The 27,887-nt window shown below is 47.7% G+C and overlaps 1 protein-coding gene across 3 annotated transcripts in view; it reads right to left on the minus strand.

The window, feature by feature from the left end:
- RAD54B (RAD54 homolog B) overlaps nucleotides 1-27,887 on the minus strand; it is a 694,602-nt gene that overhangs the window by 32,318 nt on the left and 634,397 nt on the right. For all 3 annotated transcript variants that reach the window (XM_086966002.1, XM_086966003.1, XM_086966001.1), the window contains exon 13: nucleotides 22,977-23,043. In XM_086966002.1, the coding sequence (XP_086822128.1) occupies nucleotides 22,977-23,043 (67 nt within the window). The remainder of the gene's footprint in view (nucleotides 1-22,976; nucleotides 23,044-27,887) is intronic.

Raw genomic sequence — 27,887 nt, forward strand, 5'->3', positions numbered from 1 at the left:
CTTTTCGCGAAACGGAACTTTGCGATGCGAAGCTGATTGGCTTTCCGTTGTCTGTCAACATTCTAAACAGTCCGGAGCGGCCGCCATCTTATCTCTCGGTAGGATCGAGAGAGAAGAAGAGGTGAAAAACGAAGGGGGAATTTAATGAAAGGGGGCAAGGTAGACCCTTCTTGACCCCCTAGGAATGATGTTGGGGTTATTAAAGGGTCCCGTGGGGAAAATGAAAAAAAATTGATTTTTCACGGTAGAAGCGCTTCTCGGGCCGCGAACTGGGCCGCAAACTGGTAGCGAAACGGGAATTCGCCATTTTGTGTTTCGTTTTAATTAAATTACTAGGTATAAGGGGGTACGGGAGACGTATCCTGATCCCTTATGTTTTCTGAGGGTGGCTGAGGAGGCTCATATATGTTGATATATGTCTTCCAGCGGCTGTGCGTGCGCCATCTTATCTCTCGGTAGGATCGAGAGAGAAGAAGAGGTGAAAAACGAAGTGGGAATTTAATGAAAGGGGGCAAGGTAGACCCCTCTTGACCCCCTAGGAATGATGTTGGGGTTATTAAAGGGTCCCATGGGGAAAATAAAAAAAAAAAGATTTTTCACGGTAGAAGTGCTTCTCGGGCCGCGAACTGGGCCGCAAACTGGTAGCGAAACGGGAATTCGCCATTTTGTGTTTCGTTTTAATTAAATTACTAGGTATAAGGGGGTGCGGGAGACGTATCCTGATCCCTTATGTTTTCTGAGGGTGGTTGAGGAGGCTCATATATGTTGATACATGTCTTCCAGCGGCTGTGCGTGAGCGTTTTTTTTTTTTTTTGCTGCGTGACGTCTGTTAACGTTCGATTCGAAGGAAATCAGGAAGTGTTGACCGCCAATTTGTCACTGCGATAAAATATTTTGTTATAAATGAATCCTTATTGATAAACATTGTATGCGCCATCTTGCCTTTTTTCCAATGGCACAATTTTGTCGTGCATGGCAGCCATTTTAGATGCCTTGACCAGACCCACTCTCTGCACGCCGTCGATTCTCAGCAAGCATCTCCCCCACGCACTGGTCACCCCCGCTCTCTCTCTCATGCATGGGCCATAAACTTCCCCCCATCTGCGCTGCTCTTCCCTGAGAATCACACCCTGTGCCCGCCCGACACCTCCCTTTCACCCTATTCACTACCGCACCCTCTGACACTCCTCTTCCTCTGTGTCCGATTGTCCAGGCCGGTCCCAGGCTATCACCTAGCCCTGCGGATGTAGTTTATGGCCCCAGCTGCAGAGAATCCAGACATGCCAACCCTCCCGATTCAGGCGTGAGACTACCGATTTCAGTGCTAGTCTCCCGCCTCCCGATTCCTGCACGCAAAAACCCGATTCCTCGGGGGTTTCAGCTGACAGGGCTTGGTATTGTGTTACGTGCTAATTCTTCCAGGAAACGTCAGAGGGCCGATGCAGGGGCTCTAGCAGGGGTGATAAACCATTTAAGCCTCATTAACAAGCGCATGGTCTTTTAAAGATATGTGAAGTACTCGGGGCGGCGGTGTGTGTGTGCCCTCTTTCAGGAGCGGGCGGGGGGGTGGGGGAGGGGGGCACTGCCAGTAACTTGCCAGGCCAGGCAGTGTTCAACACTTGCATCACCCTTTCTCTGCCTGCTATTGCGCTCCATGCTTCGGAAAGGTAAGAAAAAGAACGTGCATTTGAGTTTGAAATGTCCGATCCTGTAGCAGCACACTTCCAAAGCCCACACATGACAATAACCCGATTCAGGGCCCCATTCACCCGATTTTTAAAAAATATATAGTACTCCAACAAAGTAGGATTATAAAACTTTATTAACTTTATAAATATAACTAACGCAAAAAAAACTGTAAATACATTTAAACATTTTTTGGCAAAAAGAAGCAACAATGGTCAGTAGCTGTCTTTTGTGCGAATAGTCCCAAGGCAGCACAACGTGCTGAGTTCTGGACGGCACCCAGGTGATGTTACCTGGGTGCCGCACTGGTTTTTGGTTTCCTACAATGCAGCTCAGAAAAACAGCGTGGGGCGTCCCGGGTGGTGCGGGGGGAGGCCTCGTCAGTAGCGGTCTGTTGTGCGAATAGTCCCAAGGCAGCAGAACGCGCTGAGATGTGAATGGCACCCAGGTGATGTCCAGTAACTTGCCGCACTTGTTTTGGCATCCTACAATGCTGCTCCGAAAAACGGCGTGGGGCGCCCGGGGGGGGGGGGGGCGTGGTGGAGGCGGCGTGAACGGGCCTCCCCAGCTGGAGGCTTGTCTGCTGTACTGGGGCCCCCCTTTACCGTTTCAGTTGCCATTCCGCCCGCTTTTGCTACACTGTGCCTCATCCTCCATTCAGCTGTTTATCGCCCGCTCTTGCGGCTACAGCGTCTCGCTCACCATGTAGTTGAGTTGCGCCCACTCTTGCGGTGCAGCGATAGGCGGCTGCCATTGGATTCTTAAAATGGCGGCAGGCTCTTTCCTTTTTGGGCCTGGTCCACTAAAATGGCCCTGGGACACCTTGGAACTCGGACGCTTGTCTGCTAGGTCTTGGATCCCATTCTCGAAAGCGTCCCCTCAGCCGTGAAGATTCTACAAAAGTCTTGGGGGCCCTCGACTCCTGCAGGCTTCCGGTGGGGAGCGGCTGCCATGATTGCTCGCGGAATGACCACGACGGAGCCACGAGATGGTGGTGCTCTCATGCTGACGCCAGCTTCAGTCTGAAACATCCAGAAACAAGGTGGGGCTTTCATCGTTTGGGAAAAAAAAATGTTCTAAACCAATGAAAAGTGTTATTTTTAGGTCATATGACCAAGCCTTCCATCATTAGGAAACCAAAAGTAAAATGAACCAATGAAAAGTTTTATAAACAAGTCACATGACCTGTTATGCGGCATAGGGCTACAAAAAGCGTAGAAAATCCGTTGGCACGTGAGGCGGCGTCAGTAGCGGACCGATGTGCGAATAGGCCGAAGGCAGCACAACGCGCCGAGATCCGGATGGCACCGAGTTGTTGTCCAGCAAGTTGCTGCACTGGTGTGGCTATCCTACAATGCTGCGCCGAAAGTCGGCGTGGGGCGCCCCGTTGGCCTGTAAGGTTGCGTCAGTCAGTGGGGGCTGTGCGTCTCCCCCAAGATGGAGACTCCTCGGCTGCAGTGGGGCGCCCCTTAGCGTTTCACTCGCCGTCCAACTGAGTTGCGTCCGCACTTGCGGCTACAGTAGGCCGAAGGCAGCACAGCGCGCCGAGATCTGGATGGCACCGAGGTGGTGTCCAGCAAGTTGCCGCACTGGTGTGGCCATCCTACAATGCTGCGCCGAAAGACGGCGTGTCCAGCTGAGTTCCGGTCACTCTTGCGGTACAGTGACTCGAACGCGCCGAGATCTGGATGGCACCGAGGTGGTGTCCAGCAAATTGCCGCACTGGTGTGGCCATTCTACAATGCTGCGCCGAAAGACGGCGTGTCCAGCTGAGTTCCGGTCACTCTTGCGGTACAGTGACTCGAACGCGCCGAGATCCGGATGGCACCGAGGTGGTGTCCAGCAAGTTGCCGCACTGGTGTGGCCATCCTACAATGCTGCGCCGAAAGTCGGCGTGGGGTGCCCCGTTGGTTTATGAGGTGATGTCAGTAGTGGACCGATGTGTGAATAGGTCGGAACCAGCACAAGGCGCCAAGATCCGGATGTCAAGTCCTGGATGTTGAGTGCCATAGTTGAGAGTTCTGAGCAGTGCTTGTAAGACTGTCTGAAGCTTATTTGCACCTGCTGCAGCTTCACTATTGCCCTGGTGTGGCCAAAGATCGCCCATGACATAGGCGGCCGGCTCCCGAGGTCCGGCGGAACTTTTTTCCTTTTCCTTTCTGCTTCTTGTCCCACAATCCGTTTCACCTGAAGACACGACCAGGTCCCTGAATGTGTGCAGGGGGACGTTATTGATTGAATCAAAATGGCGGCTTGACACAAAGCTGACTCAAGCGTTGCTGTTGATGCTATACAGACAAAAATTGGTTTTCAGTTTGTACATTCTTCAGGATTTTTTTTTCCATCCAAGGCTGATTGAGAGTTTGTAGAAAAATGGCTTCAGATTTTCCACATACTACTCTTCAACATTCTTCCTAAATGTAACAATGTGAGACTCACTAGGAGAACTGCTGTTTATCTTTCCTTTCAAAATGCTGCCAACAATATTTTCTGAATGGAAGACACCATCTTGTAGCATAAAGGGCCGAAAGGGGTTCTGGTCTGGCCGATGGTTGGTGGAGACATTTTTACTATATCTTGGACCTGCCCGGCCTCGCCCAAAATGGCGCCGGAATAAATGGGACTCGTAACTCCTTGTTGTGTACTGGTTGAACAACCTTGATATCACGAGATATGAATGCAGTTTTGATGCTCATGGCGGGCGGGGACGAGAATTGATTGAATATTTCGACATCTCTATTGATATTAAGTTCTGATGTGTTATTGATTACTGTACTATTGAAAGTTCGAATTAACGTCACCCATGGTACTTGCCCACAAATGTATATCTAGATAATTTTTTGGTAAGTGGCCCTGTCGTATTTTAATTGCAAAATGTACGTCCACCGATTCCGCAACTGTTAGACACCTTAGTTCTTGCAACCTAATGGCCCGCTCGTTACGTTCCTCTATAATGTAAATGTCTCCTCATCATATACGATTTCAGTTTGCTCCGTGGCCGGCCCACGTGGTTATAGGCCCGTATTTGTATACTGACATTTTCACAATAAAGGTTTTTAAAACAAAACATGGTAGTAGTATTTACATTGGTAAAGTTTTTACTTTTAGTCACTGTTTTCGAATCAGTAAAAGGCAAGTGAAATAAAGCAGTCCAATTACATGACGGATAAAAGGTATAATACGTAGGAACGCAGTAAAGATAAATGGTCAAGGGCAGTTGTGTTTTCCACTCCTGCAACATAAAGTGATCGATAAGAATCTGATAATCAGGCGTATCGGCGACTAAGACAGCAGGCCGAGCCTCTTTTACTCAACGGCCCCGTCATGGGACGGAGAAACGCCCTTTTTCTCGAAAAAGGAATATATTTTACTTGCAGGACAGTTGTAAATTTTCCGGGAAAGTACATTAGCCTGGAATATTATAACATATATGTTTAAAAAAAAAAAAAGTTCGAAATCAATAAAAAGCGTATTTTTTAGGTCATATGACCAAGCTTTTCATTATTAAAATAACAAAAGTAAAATGAACCAATAAAAAGTTTTATTAACAAGTCACATGACCTGTTATGCTTACGTTACGCGCTGCGCGCCGCGCCCCGGATCACTTCCGGGTGCGCTTACGCGGAGTGTCATATAACGCCTTACGCGACAACGTAGGTCAAGAATATAGTCAAAATGTCTCCACCAACCAGCGTTCGGAACGCAACCCCTTTCAGCAGTCTAAAAAGTTCTGTTAAATGACAACAGAAGGGACAGACAACAAGAACCATCAGTCAAAGAGGGGAGGGCAAGTTCTTCTCTACCGGGTCACTTTGGGGCGCTACCGGAACTCATCGAATTGATAGTCTACAGTGTTTCTGGATGTTTCAGACTGAAGCTGGCGTCAGCATGAGAGCACCACCATCTCGTAGCTCAGTCGTGGCCATTCCACGAGCAATCATGGCAGCCGCTCCCCACCAGAAGCCCGCGGGAGTCGGGGGCCCCAAGACTTTTGTAGAATCTTCAAGGCTGAGGGGACGCTTTCGAGAATGGGACCCAAGCCCTAGCAGACAAGCGTCCGAGTTCCAAGGTGTCCCAGGGCCATTTTAGTGGACCACGCCCAAATCTGAAGAGCCGGCCGCCATTTTGAGAGTCCTGTGGCAGCCGCTTATCGTTGCATCGCAAGAGCGGGCGCAACTCAACTACATGGTGAGCGAGACGCTGTAGTCGCAAGAGCGGGCGGTAAACAGCTGAATGGCGGAAGAGGCACAGTGTAGCAAACGCGGGCGGAATGGCAACTAAAACGGTAAAGGGGCGCCCCACTACAGCGTGTCTTCAGGTCAAACGGATTGTGGGACAAGGTCCAGAATAGAAGAGTCATCAAAAGGCAATAAGTTCCGCCGGACCCCGGGAGCCGGCCGCCTATGTCGGGGGCGATCTCAGGCTACACCAGTGCTATAAGACTTGGGGAGGGGGTCGGAGCCAAGCGTCTTCTCCGAGTCCGTGCCATCACACCGCCCCTCGGGGGCCTCCGTCAAACGGTTTAGGGAGGTACCATATAACATTGTTTTCAAATGCAGTCAGGTCCACAAACGACCCTCACTTACTTTGAGAATAGTGAAGCTGCAGTAGGTGGAAATAAGCTTCAGACAGTGTTACAAGCGCTGCTCAGAACTCTGAACTATGGCACCCAACATCCAGAACTTATGCCATTTGAGAATGGCAGTGACATCGAAGCAACTCAGGGACAAAAACCATTAACGTACTTTCACGTATGAAAATCTTACTTGGGGAGGGGGCAGGAGCGAAGCGCCCCCTCCCAGTCCGCGCCACCACACCGTATGTTGAAAATCTGAAGCCATCGTTCTACAAATTCAACCAACCTTGGATGGAAAAATCTAGAAAAATGTACAAACTGAAAACCAGTTTTGGTCTGCATAGCATCAGTAGCAACGCTTGCTATCAGAGTGCATGAGTTTCATGCTCGATCGATTGAGCTAGCCGGATCGGGCAACAAAAAGTATAAAATAGTTATGTAAATAGTTATTTAATAAAATGTTTTACCCTGTTACTTTGCTGGTGTGTTGTCTATATTTTTAATATTTGCATAGGGTTTGTCGTTATTTTGGGCGGGGTGGGTGACGGAGCCGAGCTGTCTTGCAGCCCTCATGGTGTGGAGCTCAGTTCATCTCACTATTTTCGTATTTCTCATGAAGGGTTGTTCCTAATATTTCTATTTTAGCGAGGTCAAAAAGAGATCCAATTAGTGGCCTACTGATTTTGCTCGATTACTTTTATTTTTTTACACGATTTTTCACGATTTTTCACTATCTGCAAAGACTAAACAGAGTATTGCGACTTTGTGCTTGTTTGTAAATAGAGAATGAACCAAAGAGAATCAATTGTAAAACAGTAAATGCTTGGATAACAATCAATCAAATGGAGAGACAAGCAGGCACGACGGATTACAACGGGGGTAAAGGCCTGCGTTAACTACTCTTCACTATCTGCAAAGAGAGAGTACTACTAAGAGAAAAGAGGGGAGGGGGGGGGGCAGCGTTCAAAGCACATCAGCGTGCATAAACACGAAAACGTTTTTCCCTATCACGTACTTGACATTTGACAGCTTTTGATATTTGCTATTAAAAAACCATTGAAATTCACAGAAAAAAACATAGGTTTTAGGCCATATATAGTTAGGAATTTGCATTTACAAAACCTTGATAATTCACTGAAAAAACCATTGGTTATAGACCATATATAGTTAGGGATTAGCCTTTTCAAAACCTTATTTTACTCACACAAAACCATTGAAATTTCATATATAGTTAGTTGCACTAACTATATATCGCGCACCCGCAATCCACTGCTGATGATGTCACATATTACATCATTCATGACATGGTTAGTGACATCACTGGTGACATCACTGATGACATCTCAAATGACATCACTGATGACATCTCAAATTACATCACTGATGACATCACTGATGACATCTCAAATGACATCACTGATAAAATCACTGATAACATCTCATTTGACATGACTGATCACATCACTGATGATATCATTCATGTGATAATACAATGAACCTCTTCAGACTCTAATATAACCTTAGATACAATCAGTGTAAACAGACAGTCACAGACTGTCACTCATCCATGGAGTTACTCACACACCTAGTCAGTTATGCAAAAAATCAATCACACCTCCATTTTCTCAACTATACAGTTATACACACCTTACTTATTCAAACATATACTAACACATATTTACTCTCTTATACAATCCCTGATACATGTTCACAATGATCCATACAGCCACTCACACATTCACTGGCTCTTATGCACAGTTATTTATATATGTCAACTCTCACATGTACTGTGTTTTACATATGTACTTACTTTGACATGTAGCACTGAGATATCCATTCACTCACTAATACACTCATGCACAGTCAACCGCCCATACAGCTGTTTCCACATGCACTTTTGAACCCATACATATAGTGAATCAACTACTCACACATCTATGTACAGAGTCATACACCTCCCAGCCACCCATACACACACACTCAGTTTCCCATACAAATACTTGGACAACCAATGAATAACCCATACAGTTACTCATATAGCTACTGATCAACACATGCAGCAGTTTGTAGAACAACAGATATAATGATGCACAAATTAAGACAGTTTAGTCACTAACCCATGCACTCAGTGAGACACATTTAATCACTCACTCATACAGTCAGTCATGCACCTACTAAATCCTTCATCCAGACACTTATACATCCACTCATTCTTTAATATGTAAGACATATTTTAACTTTACAGAAACATACAGTCACTGGATGATGTCATCAGTGATGTCATCAGTGATGTCATTTGAGATGTCATCAGTGATGTCATCAGTGATGTCACTAACCATGTCATGAATGATGTAATATGTGACATCATCAGCAGTGGATTGCGGGTGCGCAATATATAGTTAGTGCAACTAACTATATATGAAATTTCAATGGTTTTGTGTGAGTAAAATAAGGTTTTGAAAAGGCTAATCCCTAACTATATATGGTCTATAACCAATGGTTTTTTCAGTGAATTTTCAAGGTTTTCTAAATGCAAATTCCTAACTATATATGGCCCAAAACCTATGGTTTTTTCTGTGAATATATATATATATATATATATATATATATATATATATATATATATATATATATATATATATATATATATATATATATATATATATATATATATATATATATATATATATATATATATATATATATCTCTGTAAGCAGAAGCCTGACACCTGGTTTTGGGTCAACTCAAGGCCCTGTTGAAAACCTCAAGCCCATGGCAAGCGGAATTTTCAAGTGGATTCTGCCTGCTTCACTCCCTCTGCCCAGAATGTGGTGTTTCTGCCAAAGCTGTTGAGTTTGGAACTGGGGCATCAGGTTCTAGTCTCGGCATACACTCACCAACTGTGATTCTGGGCAAATCACTTAGGCCCACATTTACTAAGGGCTTGGGTTTCCCTTGCGTCACGCAAGGTGACGGAAGGGCATTCTACGCCTGACGTGGCACTTATTATGCCACGCAGAGCCACCTTGAGTGAAGGTTAGGATGTTTTTTGATGACCAAGGATTTCATCACCGCTGAAGTCAGGGTAAATGAGGAAAACGTGGAAAGGGACAAACTGGAAACTTTCCTGCCCATTAGCTTGGACGAGACCCATAAGGCTATCTTAGCGGCCAAGTCAGGTTCCCCGTTCGACCCATGTCCTCCCGCACTGCTACATATGATGGTGGAGGTAGCTAACCCTGTGATTAACAGCATTGTGAACTCCTCTTTGACCACAGCTACAGTCCCAGCTGAATGGAAGCTAGCGGCAGTCAAACCATTGCAAAAAAAGCCACTCCCTGATCCTACCACCTTATCCAACTTAAGACCAATATCCCTTCTCCCTATGCTGTGTAAAATCACTGAAGCCTGTGTAAACAAACAGATCACCAAATTCCTGGAAGAAAATGAAGCTTGGCATCCTAATCAATCGGGTTTCAGGGCTCAACACTCCACGGAAACTGCCCTCCTGCTCACCTCAGATACCATCCGCATGGCCCTGGACCAGGGTAAGAAGGCCGTCCTGATTTTATTGGACCTGTCGGCGGCCTTCGACACTGTGTCACACGCCATTCTGATTAACAGACTTGAAACCTCTGGCATTTCTGGCACAGTGTTGGAATGGATCAAAAACTTCTTGAGTGACAGGAGACAAGTAGTTACTCTCGGAGAATTTCGCTCCAAGGAAAAATTGATAAAGATGGGCGTACCACAGGGCTCAAACCTCAGCCCAACGCTGTTTAATGTCTACACCGCCCCTTTAATTAAACTAATATCGTCATTTGGAATTGATGTAGTCGCCTATGCCGACGATACTCAATTGATATTGGTTTTGGACAAAGACACACAGGAATGGGAAGAAAAACTTAAAAGCTGCCTCACGGCAACCTTTGATTGGATGAAAGTCAATCATCTAAAATGCAACACAGGCAAGACAGAAATCGTGCCAATGGGCCCAAATAACAACTTCACGCCCAAAACCTGGTGGCCAGAAAAGGCAGAAATCCCACCGAACACAACCCAATCGGCACGTAACCTAGGGATTACATTTGACAGCAATCTCTCTTTCAAGCAGCAAGCCTTGAAAGTGGCGGGTAACTGCTTTGCCATTATTAAAGGACTCAGGAAGTTTTTCGACCTCCTTCCTTTTGAGGCTAGGAAGACGGTAACGGTCGCTTTGGTGACATCGCGGATAGACTATTGTAATAGTCTATATGCAGGTACTACAAAAACCACCACACATAAACTTCAAATGGTGCAGAATGCCGCAGCTAGGTTAGTCCTTAAATGGCCGAAGAAATCTTCTGCATCATCTGCACTAAATACTCTACATTGGCTCCCAATTAATAAGAGAGTCCTCTTTAAAATACTGATTATCACCTTTAGAGCCACCCATGCTCTGGGACCAAAATACCTACAGCAGAGATTCGCCAGATACCATCCCTCTCGCAATCTTCGTTCATCTAGCTCTAATCTCCTGTCAGTTCCTAGGTTCAAGCTCAGCACGAGAGGTGGCAAATCCCTTCCAGTACTCGGAGCAAAAGCGTGGAACACTCTTCCCCCCGACCTCCGTGCCCTAGACAAGGAAAAAGATTTCAGAAAGGGACTGAAAACCTGGATTTTCAAGCTACAGGACTCCCACGTTAGAGCACTAGTGTAACAGTTGGGTGAGTTCCATCCACTCCCCTACCTGCTTCCTTCATCACTGAATCAGTATCTGGCGCCTTGATGCTCCCTGGAGTGAATGCAGCGCGGTACAAATGCTATTTTACATTACATTACATTACTTTCAGCTGGTGGAAAGTGGAAAATAGACCCAATTGGTGATTAGGGGCTCACATCAGGCTCTAATGTGCAGGTATTTGGACCGAGCACCTCCGCATAATCACAAGATTTTAATTTCAAACACCCAACGCGTCACCCGCCTGGCCATATGAGGATGTATTCTGGGTAATGCAGTCCACATGGACACCGTGAACTCATCAGGTGGGAAGACATTCGAGGGGCGGAGCGGACCTTTGAGTATTAAAAAGGAGGCAGGACTTACCAACAGCTTGCTTAGAACCTCCTGTCATTTGGGCGCTGAGGAAGGCTGTATGAGCAGCCGAAATGCATTCGCCGTTTTAAATGAATAAATGCTGCTTCCAAAAGTTTCCCCTGCTGTGGCCTCTGCTCTCTGTCTAGGAGGGGTTCTGCTGCATACAAATACGGCGTCGGTCAGAGACGCCCTACAGAGGCCCACACCCGACAAAAAGACTTGGAGAAATGCTGACACGGCTGTGCCTTTCTTTCTCCCATGGTAATGGGATTTCCAAGTCTGCCTCGAAGCCCGGGAAAAAAAGAGGACATCGGTGCTGAGGTATTCAAACCTCATCCAGGACGGTGTGTAACGACAAGCTGTCCCCTCTACAACTGTCCGGACTTTGGGGTTGAGGTGGTTGAAGGGGACCGGAGGAGGCGCATTTTTAATTCATCAGCAGGACATTGGCTCTAATGTGCAGGTATTTGGACCGAGCACCTCCGAATAATCACAAGATTGTAATTTCAAACACCCCACGCGTCACCCGCCTGGCAATATGAGGATGTATTCTGGGTAATGCAGTCCACATGGACACCGTGAACTCATCAGGTGGAAATACATTCGAGGGGCGGAGCGGACCTTTGAGTATTAAAAAGGAGGCAGGACTTACCAACAGCTTGCTTAGAACCTCCTGTCATTGAACGAAAAAACCAGAGGGTACTCTCTAGCTGAAGTCAAATAATAACAAAACAAACACCCCTGGCAATCATGGCCATCATAACGAAGAAACAGACCTTTTAAAAATCTATACGTTTTATAATTGTGAGTTTTAATTAACTGTACAATAAATAAATCTTAAATCCTGTCATTTGGGCGCTGAAGAAGGCTGCATGAGCAGCCGAAATGCATTTGCCGTTTTAAATGAATAAATGCTGCTTCCAAAAGTTCCCCCTACTGTGGCCTCTGCTCTCTGTCTAGGAGGGGTTCTAATATATATATATATATATATATATATATATATATATATATATATATATATATATATATATATATATATATATATATATATATATATATATATATATATATATATATATATATATATATATATATATATATATATATATATATATATATATATATATATATATATATATATATATATATATATATATATATATATATATATATATATATATATATTTATTTATTTACTTATTATATATCTGTAAGCAGAAGCCGGACACCTGGTTTTGGGTCAACTCAAGGCCCTGTTGAAAACCTCAAGCCCATGGCAAGCGGAATTTTCAAGTGGATTCTGCCTGCTTCACTCCCTCTGCCCAGAATGTGGTGTTTCTGCCAAAGCTGTTGAGTTTGGAACTGGGGCATCAGGTTCTAGTCTCGGCATACACTCACCAACTGTGATTCTGGGCAAATCACTTAGGCCCACATTTACTAAGGGCTTGGGTTTCCCTTGCGTCACGCAAGGTGACGGAAGGGCATTCTACGCCTGACGTGGCACTTATTATGCCACGCAGAGCCACCTTGAGTGAAGGTTAGGATGTTTTTTGATGACTTTCAGCTGGTGGAAAGTGGAAAATAGACCCAATTGGTGATTAGGGGCTCACATCAGCATCCCCGATAATTTTGTTAATTTGTGAGATTAGATTTGATGGGGTCTGAAATTAGCAGCTCAGGTTTTGATCCATTGAGCAGTGCAGTGTTTTGACCATACAAGTTCAATTTGCTCTGTGGCCCTTTTTGACATTGTTGAAATAGCATTTGCTTGCTTTGGCTCCCAAATAACTTTGTGTGTTACTGCAAACAGCTGGAAGCAAACGTGACTGGACAGGTGGGGTAGAAAGCATTAACAAATTAACAAGTCAGATATTTTGTCTGCATTCGTTTAAGAAGGATTTGTGCCAACTCGCTGCTTGACAAGATACATCTGCTATAGAATACAAACAGTTTTACAAGAATCTTGTGATCCACTGCAATAAACCTCCACGGAGAGGTCAAGGAAAATGATCAGAGAGAATCTCATCTGTTGTGATCCTGTGATAATCCGATCTGCCAGTGCTCTTTCAGTTCTGTGCTTGAGGTAGAAGATTGATTAGTTGCTGTCAAAGATAATGTTGGTTTCTATTTCTGATGATGGACTATAACCATTGTTGAAGTTCCAACGAAGCCGTGTGATGGGACAGTAGCTGTTTGGATGATCAGGCTTTAGTACTACTTTTATGAGAATGTAAGTAATGAGGGATTTATTCAGCAAGACTGCGACTTCTCCAGTCTGCATGAAGACGTTTATGAATCTTGACTTGGGACCTCAGAGGCTTATGTGGCCAACAGAGCGGCAGGGAAAGGATCCTTGAGGTGTATGCTTGACTAATACTTTCTTAGCAGGGAGAGGATGATTCCACGGCTGGTGTGGGACAATGACGCAATAAATGTACATAAAAAGTCTACAATTCATACACAACTGACATTTACATACATAAATTCAAGGTTTAAAATACAAAATATATAAAATCCCTGACTTTATTTAAAAAATGGAATAGGGGGCATGGCCAAGATGGTGACCTGAGCGGTAGCAAACCCTCGAGGCTCCCCACTCCTGGTCCCCTTTACCGGCCTTAACTTCGTCATACCACCCCAGCGTGGCGAGGTTTTGGGCTAGGAGCAAGACTGAAGTAAAGTACCCGCCTGGGAGTCGTCTGGGGCGCCGAAGCACTATACAACCGGGGGCGAGCTGTGACTGGCAATAGCAACATGGCAGCAGTGTGACCCGGGCGCTGGGAGACGGACGCCCTACATAGTCGGACCCCCGTCTGTTGACGATTGCTGTGGCCGGCGGATCCCCGACGTAGCGTTGCAGCGGGCTCAGGTCCAGGGCAGCGGAGGAAGTGGCAGAGGAAGTGGCGGTGGACTTTGGGAGCGTCCGGTGGCAGCAGCGGGTCCCCACGAAACTTGAGGCCCAGGCGTCCGGGCCTTCCAGGAAGTGCGGACCAAGGTAACTCTGCAGCAGACACGCTGATGGCGTTCAGCACCGGTGGTTGAGGTCTTTCCACGGACCGGAGGTGAGGAACAACCCCTTTGCTAGGGAGAGGAGAGAGGCGGCAGGCGGCGGCTGGTGCTGGGGGCCAGGCCCGCGGACCCCGGCTGTCGCGAAAATCGAGGAGGAGGCTTCGTGGCCTATGCGCAGGACCCTGGGGTGGCCCAGCCTGACACCCCCCAACACCCTGAAGGAGAGCGAGACCGACAGGGAGTGGGAGCACCCCGGACACCAAGAGGAATGGAAGTGCCCCAGACAGGGCGCCATTTCGTAGGAGGCGCCATTCCGCAGGAGGCGCCCCGCCAGGGCCCTGAGAGAGCGGCGCGTGGTATCACCGGGGGTGTTCCGGCGCTGGTGTGGACGGCGCAGCTGTCAAGGCAGTAGAAGGAGCACCGGTGAGGGGGGGAAACTACAGGACTCCTGGGGGGGCTGAGCCCCGGGCTGGGGGTCCAACTGGGCGTCAGAAGCTCTCCACTCACCTGGTGCCTAAGGCGAGGAGCGGCCCTCACGGCGAGGTTGCGGGTGATAATAGACAGTGGGCAACAAGGGTGCAGCAAAGATGCGAGTAGGGGCTGGACGGTAGTGCCACTAGTGACTGAGCCCGCTGAAAGCCCCGCTCGGACAGATACGACTCTTGCCCCGGGGCGCTTGGGCCTTGAGGCCTAGCATGGCAGACGCTTGAACCCCCGCGGAGGGCAGTGGTGGAGCAGTCCCCCCCTCTGGAGCCCTACAGTTGTGGAGGTGAGGGGAGTGTTGAGGGGCGTTGGGGCAGCCAAGAAGTCACCTAAGAGGTCTGGGCCAAAGGCTGAGGCCCCTGGAGGGTGGCTCCCCGCCCCGAAGGGTGACTCCCCACCCCGAATGACATTCGGAGGTAGCACCAGTTCCCGCTTACACAAGGCCTGTGGAGCACAACTTAAGGGTCCAGGGGCCCTCTGTGGAGTGGTGGCAGGCGTAGGAAGTCCCCGGTACAGCAGGTAGGGCCAAGAGGGGGAAACGTTTGCAGTGCGGCTCTGCAACAGCGCCTTTCGATGTACTCGCTGCTCACTGGGATTTGGGTACGTAATGGCCACTGCCAGGAAGAAAGGAGAGAGATCTCTTACAGACATGCTCATCAAATCACCCCCTGCAGGAGATGCTGGTGGCGCATCTCAAGCAAATGCAAGGCCACAACAGGACTCAACGTCCACGGAGACCCCCGTCACTAGGGAATTCTTAGAGGCTCTGTTCAATACCCTTCGGGACGATTTTCGGTCCTTAAAGCAAGACGTGGCGGGCGAAGTGAAAGAAATCCGCCAAGAGGTTGATGGACTGGGAGAGCGGGTTGCTGCTGTTGAAGAGGGGGTGCACTCTAACTGCGAGGAAATCAAGTCACAGCAACAAGAAATTATTCGTCTCAAGGACCAATGCCTGGACCTTCAAGCGCATGCTGAGGACCTGGAAAACGGGTCCCGACGCAACAACATTTGCGTCAGAGGGGCCCCGTCAAGAGAAGAGGGTTCGGACATGGTAGGTTACCTGCAAGGCCTCTTCAGGGACATCTTGGGTGAAGATGTCGACTTCGAAATCCGCATTGATCGGGCACATCGGGTGGGCCTGGGAAGGCGAGCGCCGGCCCCACCTCCAGATATTTTGGCTTTTTTACTGGACTTTGTGTTGAAAGAGCGCATTTTGCGGGAGGCCACGAAGAAACAGGCTCTTCAATACCTGGGTCACCCAGTAGCCCTTTATCATGACCATGCCTCCATCACACTACAGTAAAGAAAGGCCTTTAAGGAAGTGGCATCCTATCTGTGGGACAAAGGGGTGCCTTACTCGTGTGGACACCCCTTTCGCATCATCGTCAAGTGGAACGGCAAGTTGCAACAGCTGCGATCCCTTCAAGAAACTTGTGATTTGCTGGGCATCGAGACACAGAGCCGCAAATCATCTCCCACCCCAGCGACCATCGAGGGACGGCTGGCAGACTGTGAATCGCCGACGCTCTCCTACAACTATCCTAAAGCCTGACACTCTGGCGTCGACCCAAGAAAGAGAAGCAGCCCTGGAGGCAGTGAAGCGTGATACCGCCCACACAGAGTAAACGGGGGGGGGGGGGGTGGAACTGGTGTGTCGTCTGTGGGGTAGGTGGGTAGCAGGGTTTCAGCGCCATAGAGCTCATGCAGTTCCCTTCTCATGACACAAGTCTTAATGCTTAACGTGAAGGGGCTGAATAACCCCATTAAAAGGCGTACGGTCCTGAGCCATCTTGAGAATTCGGGGCCTCCATCTGATTATTGCAGGAGACACATTTACTACCTAGGGACTGGCATAGAATGAGGTCTCGGTCCTCAGCAGTTTTATTCCTCCATGCTGGACAAGAAGGGGGTGGCCATACTCCTGGCAAAGCACTTTAAGGGCAAAGTTGGGGATAAGGTGGCAGACACGAAAGGCAGACTTTTGGCATACAGATTTTGGGTGGGGGATACTTCTGTCGTTATAGGTTCTATGTGTGCCCCTAATTCTGGGCAGGAGCCATTTCTCGTGGACTCAATTTCGGATATCGTCCGCCACCGCCACAGACGAGTCTTGTTGGGAGGGGACCTCAACATAGTCATGGATCCAGACAGAGACAGGTCAGGTCACAGACACAGAACTTCAGGGGCCATTTCCAAGGTGGGGACAGACTGGCTCCTCGATAGAACAGAGGGTGGCCTTCAAGCTGGGCTGCCTCACGTTCAAAGCTCTCCACTGCACCAGTCCCGCCTTCCTGACCTCCCTCATCACTCCCTACCACCCTAATCGCAATCTACACTCTGCTCATCTTCAGTCGCTTGTCGTACCCAAAACCAGAACCAACAAATTCAGTGGACGAAGGTTTGCCCTCTTCGCCCCGAAGTTCTGGAATTCTCTCCCCCTGACCATCAAATCAAGCAGCTCCCTCCTGTACTTTAGGAAGCTGCTCAAAACCTTCCTCTTCCCCCCACCCTGCTAACCCTGCATAAACCCCAGTCTGTGTATCACCTCTGTCCTATAGCGCCAGGAAAACCATGGTGTCAGTGCGCTCTACAAATTTCATTTAATAATAATAATAATAATAATAATAGAGTCTTGGTAGACATCTGGAGGGTGGCCCATCCTCGCAGCACGCAATATTCCTTTTATTCCCATGTTCACCACACTTATGCGCACCTCGATCACTTCATAGGATCATCCGGCCTTAATTTCCTGGTCCGTACGGATGAAATTATCCCTGCGGCGTTGTCAGACCATGCCGCGGTTACGCTGACTATTGATTGGCGCTACACGAGTCAAAGGACGGGGAAGTGGCGCTCGCGGGAGTCTCTGCTGCAGAGGCCAGACGCCAGACGGCAACTGCAAAAATGTCTGACAGACTACTTGGCATAAAACGATATCGCCGGCACTCCATTGCCAATTATATAGGGGGCTCTCAAAGCAGTGATGAGAGGCGAGCTTATCGCGATCTCCGCAGCAGACAAACGCGCGCGTAGGGAGAAGAGAGAGGGGGTGACGGCCAATGTGTTAAAACTTGAGCGAGTTCACAGACGGGCTGGGGCCCCGCGTATGTGGCGGCAACTCAAAGCAGCCAGAGCACAGTTGGCAAGTCTGGCTCTCGACCGAGCGGAGTACGCCGCCCTACGGCTTAAACACTCTTATTATATAGGTGGTGATCGGACCGGGAAACTCCTCACCAGCAATCTCCGGGCGCGTACTGAGCGCTCCAGGAATGCGGCGGTCCATACTGCGACTGGGGACAGGGTCGAAAGAGACGAGCAGATTGCTGAAGCCTTCCGGGGTTTTTATGCCTCCTTGCACAGCAGGGACTCCAGCGTAGTTGGAGCAGGGGAGAGATACCTTCAGCGAGCTGCCACTACCGCCCTCAACGCTTCAGGAGCTGTGGCGCTTGATGCTCCCATTAGGGTCGAAGAGGTGATCTGCACGTTAGCGCGCCAAACCGTTGAAGTCGCCGGGCCCGGGCGGGTTTTCTGCTGGCTTTTATAAGACCTTTCACCAGTCCTTAACGCTGGTATTGACGTGTTTGTTCAACTCTTTTTAGGGCCCAGGGTCGATTCCGGCGGAGATGCTGGAAGCAGACGTCGTTGTCCTTCCCAAGCCCAGGAAAGACCCCACCCCATGCATATAGGCCAATCTCCCTCCTTAACCTCGATTTGAAGATATTTACTGGTATTCTAGTAGCTAGGCTGGGCCCGCACCTTCCGGGTATAATCAAGCCGGACCAATCACACTTTATTCCCAAGAGACAAAGGAACGATAACACCAAGAGAATCATGTATCTAATAGATAAAGCCCACTACATGGGCCTGGATGCCCTGCTGCTCTGAATTGATGCGGAGAAAGCATTCGATCGGGTGGACTGGGGGTTCCTAGATACCACACTGGCTCATTTCGGGGGGGGAAAAGGCTTCCGGGCAGGGGTGGCAAGTTGCTACGACAAACCTAGTGCGATGATACGGGTCAACGGAACTTGCTCCAAACCTTTTGATATTCAGCGGGGCACTCAGCAGGGATGTCCCCTTTCCCCCTGCTTTTTGCGTTATACGTCGAACCCTTAACACAGAGTCTCTGAGACAATCCCCAGATATCCGGCATCCCCTTCGGGGGAGAACAGCATACAGTCAGCTTTACGCGGACGACATTTTGGTGACGCTCACCTCTCCCCGGCGGGCGGTCCCAGCCTTCCGGGTGAGCTGGAAGAATTTGGCAAGGTCTCAGGATTCAATGTCAATGTGGGAAAGTCTATGCTATTGCCATTAGGTCTCCACGAGGGGGCCCCGGCGGATGCCTTTCGGGAGACGGGGGGGGGTTTGCAGACCCAGGAGGAAATCCCAAACCTGGGGATCACCTTAACATCGTCTACCAGCACAACACTTACCCGTAACTACACTAACCTCACTCTTCAGGTGACTGCCGCCTTGTGACGCTGGAAAACGCACCCCTTGTCGCTGTTTGGTAGGGTAGCTGCAGTGAAAATGTCCATCCTGCCCAAAATACTGTAGGTCTTCCAGACGATTCCGGTCACACCCCCTCTATGCTACATACGCGTGTTACAGTCTGAGATCCATCATTTTATTTGGGCCGGTAAACGACTGAGGCTCCGTCGGACACTGCCTTTCGCCCTCCGGAGAAGGGAGGTCTGGGGATTCTTCATCTCATGACATACTACAAGGCTGCCCAGCTTCGCTATTTGGTAGAATGGAGCAGACCAGAATCCGAAAAGAGGTGGCTCTTTCAGGATAGGGCCATGGCCAGCCTCCCTTTATAGAAGGTCCCTATTTTGAAACCAATTGACCTCCCCTCGTACATGAGGAGATCGCCGATCACCCGCTCAGTGATGTGGGTGTGGGACTCGGTCGCGGTGCGGAGGAACCTCACGTCCTTTTTCTCGCCTCTTACTCCTCTTTTCGACAATTCTGATTTACCACCAGGCACGGACGCGCAAGCTTTTCCCCAGTGGTGTGTATCATCTTGCCGTTCGGCGGGCCACCTGTTTGATCTGCAGGGCTTAATTTCTTATTCGGATTTACCTGACTGGTACGATATCAAGGACCCCAAACAATTTTAATATTTTCAGCTCCGTCATTGGCTGCTCCACTCAGATGTGCGCCCCGGGGTCAGCCGTAAACTTACGACCTTCAAGAAATGGCTCCTCTCCAAGCACTCCGACCGAAAAATTATCACTGAACTGTACCCCATGCTGCTTCTCCCTGCACCGCAAGACAAGTCAGCGGGTCAGCGCCGCTGGGAAGCGGAACTAGGCCGTAGCCTATCGCTAACGGAATGGCAACAGATCTATTATAGGACTCACCACACAGCACGGAACATTGGGAGTAGGGAAGTGGCGGTCAAGGTGGCCACTTACTGGCATCTGACGCCGGCCTGATTGCACCAAATCCACCCCGACTGTAGCCCTGACTGTTGGAGAGGTTGAGGAGAAACAGGCACCGTCACACACATACTTTGGGAGTGTAGGGAAGTGCAGGGGTTTTGGGAGGAAGTTCTTAACGAGGTAGACACCTATTTTGAAACGGAGATTCCCCGCTTCCCTGCCTATACCCTCCTAGGTTTGCCTAATGCACTTACTTTTCCTATTAAATCTCTACGGGGGAGACAAATGGGGATAGCCCTAGGCGCAGCTGTTCATCATATCTTATCGCTTTGGGCTCTACAACCCGGCCCTCGCACACAGGGTGGCTGCACAAGTTGTGGAATATTATTGGCAGAGGAGCGCTTGCAAGCAACCCTTAGGGCTTCGACAGCGTCTTTCCACGAAGTGTGGCGACCAATCATCTTGCTGTTGGCGCAGGAATTTAATGAAGTGACTTGCCCCAAATATCTGCGGCTGCTTAAGCTCACAGAAGCTCCTGCGGAAGGATCTCAAGAGGTGAATATACAGTTCCCACAAGGCACATGACACACCGGTTCCGGGTTTCGGGGTAGGAGGGAGTTGGGCCTGGGTGGAGCAGTTGGGAGGGTTGTTTGGACGGGTGCGGGTAGGGGGATGACGAGTTTCTTGTTAGCTACAGCACCATTGGCATTCCTTGACAGGGGGCAGGTATCTCACTCCTGTCCCGGGAGCTTGCTGATGGGATATCGAATATACCTGCTGGAGCTCGAGGTTTGGTTCGTGTGTATGTTGGCTGGACTCTGGGGGGCTCCGGGGGCTTTCCCTGACTAATGCACTGTTGTTTGTTTTCATCTATAAAATCAATAAAATAAAGTTATTAAAAAAATAATGGAATATACACTTCATCAGTTTGTCAAAATGCATACCTTATCTAAGTTACGTCTGCAAATTTACACAACCCAAATGCAAGTAATTAAATTCAGTGTATTCCTCCGTGCTAGATAAAATATCATATACAATATGCACGCTTACCCTAGAAGAAATATTCTGGACCCACAGAAAGGGCACAATAAAATAATTTCTTGTTTACAATTTTCCATACGTCGCCCCCAGATTGCCACAGTAAGAAAGGCGTGGGTTTTGATGTACCTTTCAAGAGTAGCTGCCATAAGGTTTTGTAAGGTGACACACAAATCTGAAGCCAAGATTGACACTCTGAGACTGAAATCAAAATTGGTGAGGAAAATGATCCCTGGAAAAAATGTACACTAACCAATAAATCAAAAAACACAGGCACCAAAAACTCCAAGAAGTCTGGGACGCAATCAGGATTTCGTCCCTGGGGCATGTCCTCTCCGGCACCACTCTTAAATCCTTTCAGGAGCTCAGCACTGAATTCGACATGCCCAGGTCCCAGTTCTTTCGCTACCTCCAATTCCGCCACGCCCTTACTCCTAGCCTGGCAGGGCTGGAGCAGCTCCCAGACTTCAGTCCCATAGAAGCAAAGCTGTTCATGGGTGACTTGGGTGATAAAAAAGTCTCCCAGATCTACCGATCCCTGGTCACGCACTGCTCCCCCTCACTCCTGACACTGAAGGCCTCATGGGAAGCCGATGTCGGCCCCTTGGACGAAGACGATTGGCGCGAAGCCCTGGAATCCCCCCGGGGGACGGCCATTGCAGTCCGCCTCCGCTTTATACAATTTAAATATCTACACCGAGCTTATTTTACGAGGGAGCGACTGTGGCGGGCGGGTCTGATTGCCACCCCGGAGTGTCTGCGGTGTGGTTCAGAGAGGGGCACCCTCCTTCATACTGTATGGTCTTGTGAGCGGTTGACTCGGTTTTGGGCTGGGGTTTGGGGTTGCCTGTCTGAGGTGCTGGGATGGGACTTGCCCCGTACACCCCGGTTGGGCCTTTTGCATGTGTTGGAAAACATTGGGGGCAACGTCTACAAGCGCCACCTGCTGCTGTTGGGACTGGTGGTGGCAAAGAGGGACCTGGCGCAGGCCTGGAAAAGCGAACAAGCCCCTCCCCTTAGTGCATGGAAGGCAGGCCTGGACTTCATCATGGGACTGGAGCAGCCGGTATTTGAGGCTCGGGGATGCCCCCGCAAGCATTTCAAAATATGGAAGCGGTGGGCGGACTATAGGGGCCTCCCCCTCGACCCTCCTATGGACATGGACGATGCATTGCCTCAAGACGTGGACCCTGCACCATAGGCCGCTGGCCGGCCTCACATATGTCCCTCTTCTATTCTGGTTGCTTAATGATCACGTGCACAGGGTTAGGGTGGGATAAGGGGTGGGCAGGGATTGGGGGAGTTCTGGGGGGCTGGTGGGTGGCTGTGTGTTCTGAATATTCTGGAAATTGCTGTATACGAGGGGTTCGATGCTATGCCATAAATGTGCCTTTTTATACTTGCTGTTGACAGTCTCCTCCTGATTGTGGAGGGCTGTGCCTGCACTTGCTTGAACCTCTAATAAAAATGGTTTTGAAAAAAAAAAACTCCAAGAAGTCTAGGAGGGAGACTGTGCGACGAGGGATCACAGGGGACCAAAACATGTCACATTGTCAGCATATCCACATTGGATACATTTCCATACACTGCATTGCATGTACATGAGAATAAATTATGCAGTCAGTAGTTAGTCCTTAAATCTGGCATAGAACAGATCCAATGGACCTATACTAGATGATAGGCCTTTAAAATGATCGTATATGTTGGATGTCTGACCTGTAGTTAGGAGCCTGTAGATATGCACCGTCCGCTTCTGACCATCTCTCCACACCCGAGCCATGGCCTACAGGAAAAGAGGTAAAAAGGTTTAGACACAGCATTCCCTCAGCATGCAAGCGCCAGCTTTATGGTAAACTAGTCTCCCTTATAAATGTAACAACTATTGTACTGTATTTATTTTGGATTATTACTTTTTTTTAAACATTAATCTGAGGTGAGCAACCTTTAGTCCGAAATACTTAGTCACATACTGCAACTCACAGGGCTTCGAATTTGCCAACAGAGGAAAAAATATGGCAGATAAATCACTAATTTATACTACTTTTATAAAGAGAGAACTTGCACCTTTGGGCAAGGTAAACTCGAAAACTACACCACCAATCTGAACACCCAAGACATCTTAGAAAACCTCAGGGCAAGCAGAAGGACATAGGCTACATAAAAATAAAAAATAAACGTTGTTTAAAATATTTACAAAGAAAAATAAAGTAGTCCCTTGCAAGTAGCGCCGGCCGCGACGTATGCGTGAGGTGAGTAGCGTCCCTCACAGCAACAGGAGGAGCGAGGACATGATTAGCGTCTGAGTGAGGGGAGGAGAGGAGTTCACCACAGCAACAGCAATACCGAGCGGTGAAAAGCGGAGAAGCAGTGGCAGCGCGGGGAGGTAAGTCGTGACGTGGGGGGGGGGGTTTACAAAGCCGGGGCAGGAGGCTGGAGGCGGGAGGCGGGCGGGAGACTTGAGACGGGAGGCGGGAGGCGGGAGACGGGAGGCGCCTCGCGCTATGTGACACGCTCTATGCTCGAGTCCTAATGTTCATATACAAGCTTAAATAAGCTTTACCTTGGTTCATCTGCACACAGGGTTTGATCATCACTGGGAATGAAACGCAAATGTGTATTTCTTGAGAAAATGACCTTATGTCTCAAAGTAATCAATATCTTCCGGATATTGGGCAGAGGAAATAAGTTACGAGGAATATGCAGAAAAAAATAGGGCATCTCATCAGACATGGGTTTTAGGACTACATAAAAACACATTCAGAGAAACGGATATATGGTGAAATGCTAAGTGCACAGATGGCAGGAAAGTTGAAAAAGAGCGAAATTAATGATTAGAGCGATAGGAAAAAAACAGGATTGTAATGCAGTCTGCTCGCTTCTAAGTATGTTATACAGGCTTCTGCATTTGAAATTCAAATGTGTCTTTTTATATATGCACAATGCTGCCCCCAGCCCCTTTCTGCCCCAGGCAACGCTGGGGCGGGCTGCTAGTTTATCTATAAATATAAACATTTATTTATTTAACTTGTGTTTTGGCTATTTTGATTTAGACTGCTCCAAACGCCAGCACATCATGCTGCCCTGAAGATGGGTATCATGCTAAAACTGAGCAATGTGGGACTATGCTCAACAACAGAAATGTTATTCTGCATAAGAGATGGTACTGCCTTACATCAAAAGAGGTGGTGTGTGCCACCTTCACAAAAGTAAAACAAGCATTGCCAAAGCCAATAGATTTCACCTTTGGGACGTGTTGGCTTTGCCAATGCAATTTGGCGATGCTTTAAAAGGCAAAAAAAAAATTTAAAGGCAGGATGAAGCAGCCACATCATTCTGTAAGCGTGTGTATGTGAGAGGTTATGTGTGCATCTACAAAATGAAGCGGGAGGCATTTTTAAAAAAAATGTAACAATCCGATTTCAGGTCATCAAAATAAAATGAAAAGGAGGTAGCACGTAGTGTGGAGGGGGGCTGGCAGTAATTTGCTGCCTTGCTCTTTAAAAAAAAAGGATGGTGGGTACGGCGGGCAATGGAGGAGAGGATGGGGAAGCAATGGAGAATTGGGGAAGAGAAAAGCAGCACAGGAGGGAGAGCAACAAGGAACAGGAGAGAGCTTACTACGGAGACTGCAACAACACTGAGTGCAGGTATTTGGTAGAGGAAACACATGAGGCAGAAAGCTGGGAAAAAATGCACTCTCCTGGGATTCTTAAACAAAAGAAAAAAAGCAGTTCCCTAAATGTGACCAGTGAAAGGATCAAGGCCAGCCAATCAGCCAGATGGTAAAGAGATTATATACCAAGGGAGGGGCAAACACAAGATGAACAATCTGGGACAAGGTCAGCCAAAGAATAATCCACAATCAAACGAGAGAGACAATAAAGCCAACCAATCATAAGCAATGGGCAGGCTGTAACTGCTGTATGTTCTTGGTAAGTCCACAACAGATCTTTTGACACCAGACAGCTTGTCCTGTCTGGTACGCTTAATCTAAAAAAGTAGGTAAATGTTTTCATAATCTTTGCTGATATTACATTAGATTTTACCTACCCTTAATAGTACTCAGAAAATTGATATTTTCTTCACTAAGGATTTAAATTAATTATATGAACAGGAATTATGGTAGCACTCAAAATAGCACAGAACAACACTTCAAGTTTCCCTGATACCTGAGCCGCGTAAATGTCTTCTGAATATTTGGGAACCGACCGACTTATCTAGATATGGACACATATGGGGCACACTGGCCATTATGGTAGCAAAAAGAGACATCGCACAGAAGTGGGGCGCGTCAGACCTGCCGACAGTATCGCAGTGGAGCAGGAACAAGGACCTGCTGATGTTCATGGAACGGGCGGTATATGTGCTTAGGGCATATGCCCCCGTAAATGGAACAAAGTATAGTCTGCATGGAACATATACAGGGGGGAGTTGTGTGACCCGCTCCCGGAAGAGGACGATATACGCTCAGGTGGAGAGGAGGAAGGGGACTAGATAGGGGGCAGGAGGGTCTGCGATTTAGGAGAGAGGAACAGAGATACATCGCAAATAAGACATAACTTGTAGCTACATCACTATGTGCATATAGATCTCAACAGTGTGACGACACGGACATGGTGCTTGCCGGGATGTGTGGTGTTATCTTGAACCCAGTTGCAAGTTCGGTTACAAAAACGAAAAAAAATAACAACAACAACAACAACAAAAATGAAAAAACGATAGACCTGAAACGTTGCCAAACACGGTGCTGATTGTGAAATATGCCATATTTAGCTGTTCCGCCGCCGGATCCCAGGGTTGTCGGCTAAATGGCTGTGTAAAACAGGACACAACCAAATGGAAAATACAAATGACGCGGCCGGCCTCCGGGGTTGTAGGCCTTATGCTGTGTTTTTTCGTATATGTAGCCAATACAGGTCTTAAAAAAAAAAACAGCACAGAACTTCTCACAATTGTCTGCCATCAGCAATGTGATAGATGTAGTCTTTGCATCTTTCATTTCTTTCCAAATATTTATTTGGCAGAAAAATACGGAACAATTTTCAATGAGATAAACATCTTTCATTTAATCTAGGAAATGGGTTCTACTTCACCACTAGTCATCTCCTAACACCAAGATGTTTTGATTCAGTTAAAGCCCTTCAGAGGAACTTAACCTTATTAGGTGGTGAAGACTTTGAATTCTGTAGAAGCATGCTATAATACCTAGATATCTATTCCAGGGAGACAGCTTGGAGATAAACTATAAATAGTCATTCTGACAGAGGGTTGATCTAAAAGAGATCAGGTAAGAGAACTGTTCTGAAGAGGAGGCAAGAAAATGACCTACAGTGCAGGTCACATATTTGTGGGAAGCATACAAGGTATTGCATCACTTTATGCTTTCCTCATTACTCATTGTTAAGCGTCCATTAACATCAGTAAAAAGTTAACAAGAAGTGCATAAAAAACCAACATTTTTATGCACTTCTTGTTAACTTTTTACTGATGTTAATGGACGCTTAACAATGAGTAATGAGGACAATACCTTGTATGCCTCCCACAAATATGTGACCTGCACTGTAGGTCATTTTCTTGACTTAGTAAAGTCCTCTATAAAATGGTGGAAAGTGGCATCTGCAACACAACTTGATGGTACATGCCATCAGTGCAGCGATGGTGGAACAAGAGGCACCAAGACCTAGGTTGTGTGCACAGTGGTCTGATCCATGCAACTACATGTTTCTGTTCTAAAACCTCATAAAACTAAGCAAGTGCACTGAACACATCAGCCCAGTCTTGCCCCATCAGTCATGGAGTAAAGGCAAGACAACACTACAGTGCAATAAGGCACTGTTGTAATTGGTACATGTTTAATTTTTCATACCAAGCTAGACGGTAGAATCTATGGCACATTGAAAAGATAAACAACTATTAGCTTCAGAAGTTGGAAGAAGCAGGTACAAGGTCTAAGAAGCTGGCGTAGATTTGATGCTAACAGAAGGAGATGGACAGAGCTCTGAAACTTTTCAGACACAGATCTGGGTTGAATCCATCATCGTTCTTTAGCTCACTTCGCCACCCTAGTTCAGACCCAACTATATGCAAATAATTCCTGACCCTGTGCCTCACGGTCCAGCCCTAACTGCCAAGCTAGGTCTTACTTGGACTGAAAACATCCTGGGACCAGTTTCGTGGTAACATCCCTCATCAGCAAGGCTAGCTTGAATCCGGTGGTAAAGTGAGCAAGGGACCCACGTCTGGGCATACCCTGCCAACTGATGCAGCAACAAAGACATGGAGAATGGGAGAAAAGAATGTTAGCCCTCCCACCCCATCAAAAAGAGGCTGTGCATCAGAGCCTACCTGGGAAATGAATGACCAGCGTTTTACATGAGCAGACTGGGTGTTAGCATGAGGTGCATTCAAAGGGGCATTTAAGTGTGCAAAATCAATACAGTGTGAAATAATGATTACATTATGAGCAGCATTTAATTTCACTTGTTCTAATGGACACTCAGAGAGCATGGAAGATTGTGAGAGAGGCAGGCAGGTTAGATAAGAAGTTTGAGGATATCATTTACAGATGCGGTGTCACACAGGGGGAAGATGTGAAGGATTAAATAGTCCAAGGCCCACTATCAGGAC

This window comes from Lissotriton vulgaris, chromosome 4_1 (genome assembly GCF_964263255.1).
Source record: "Lissotriton vulgaris chromosome 4_1, aLisVul1.2, whole genome shotgun sequence".
Classification (NCBI taxonomy): Eukaryota; Metazoa; Chordata; class Amphibia; order Caudata; family Salamandridae; genus Lissotriton; species Lissotriton vulgaris.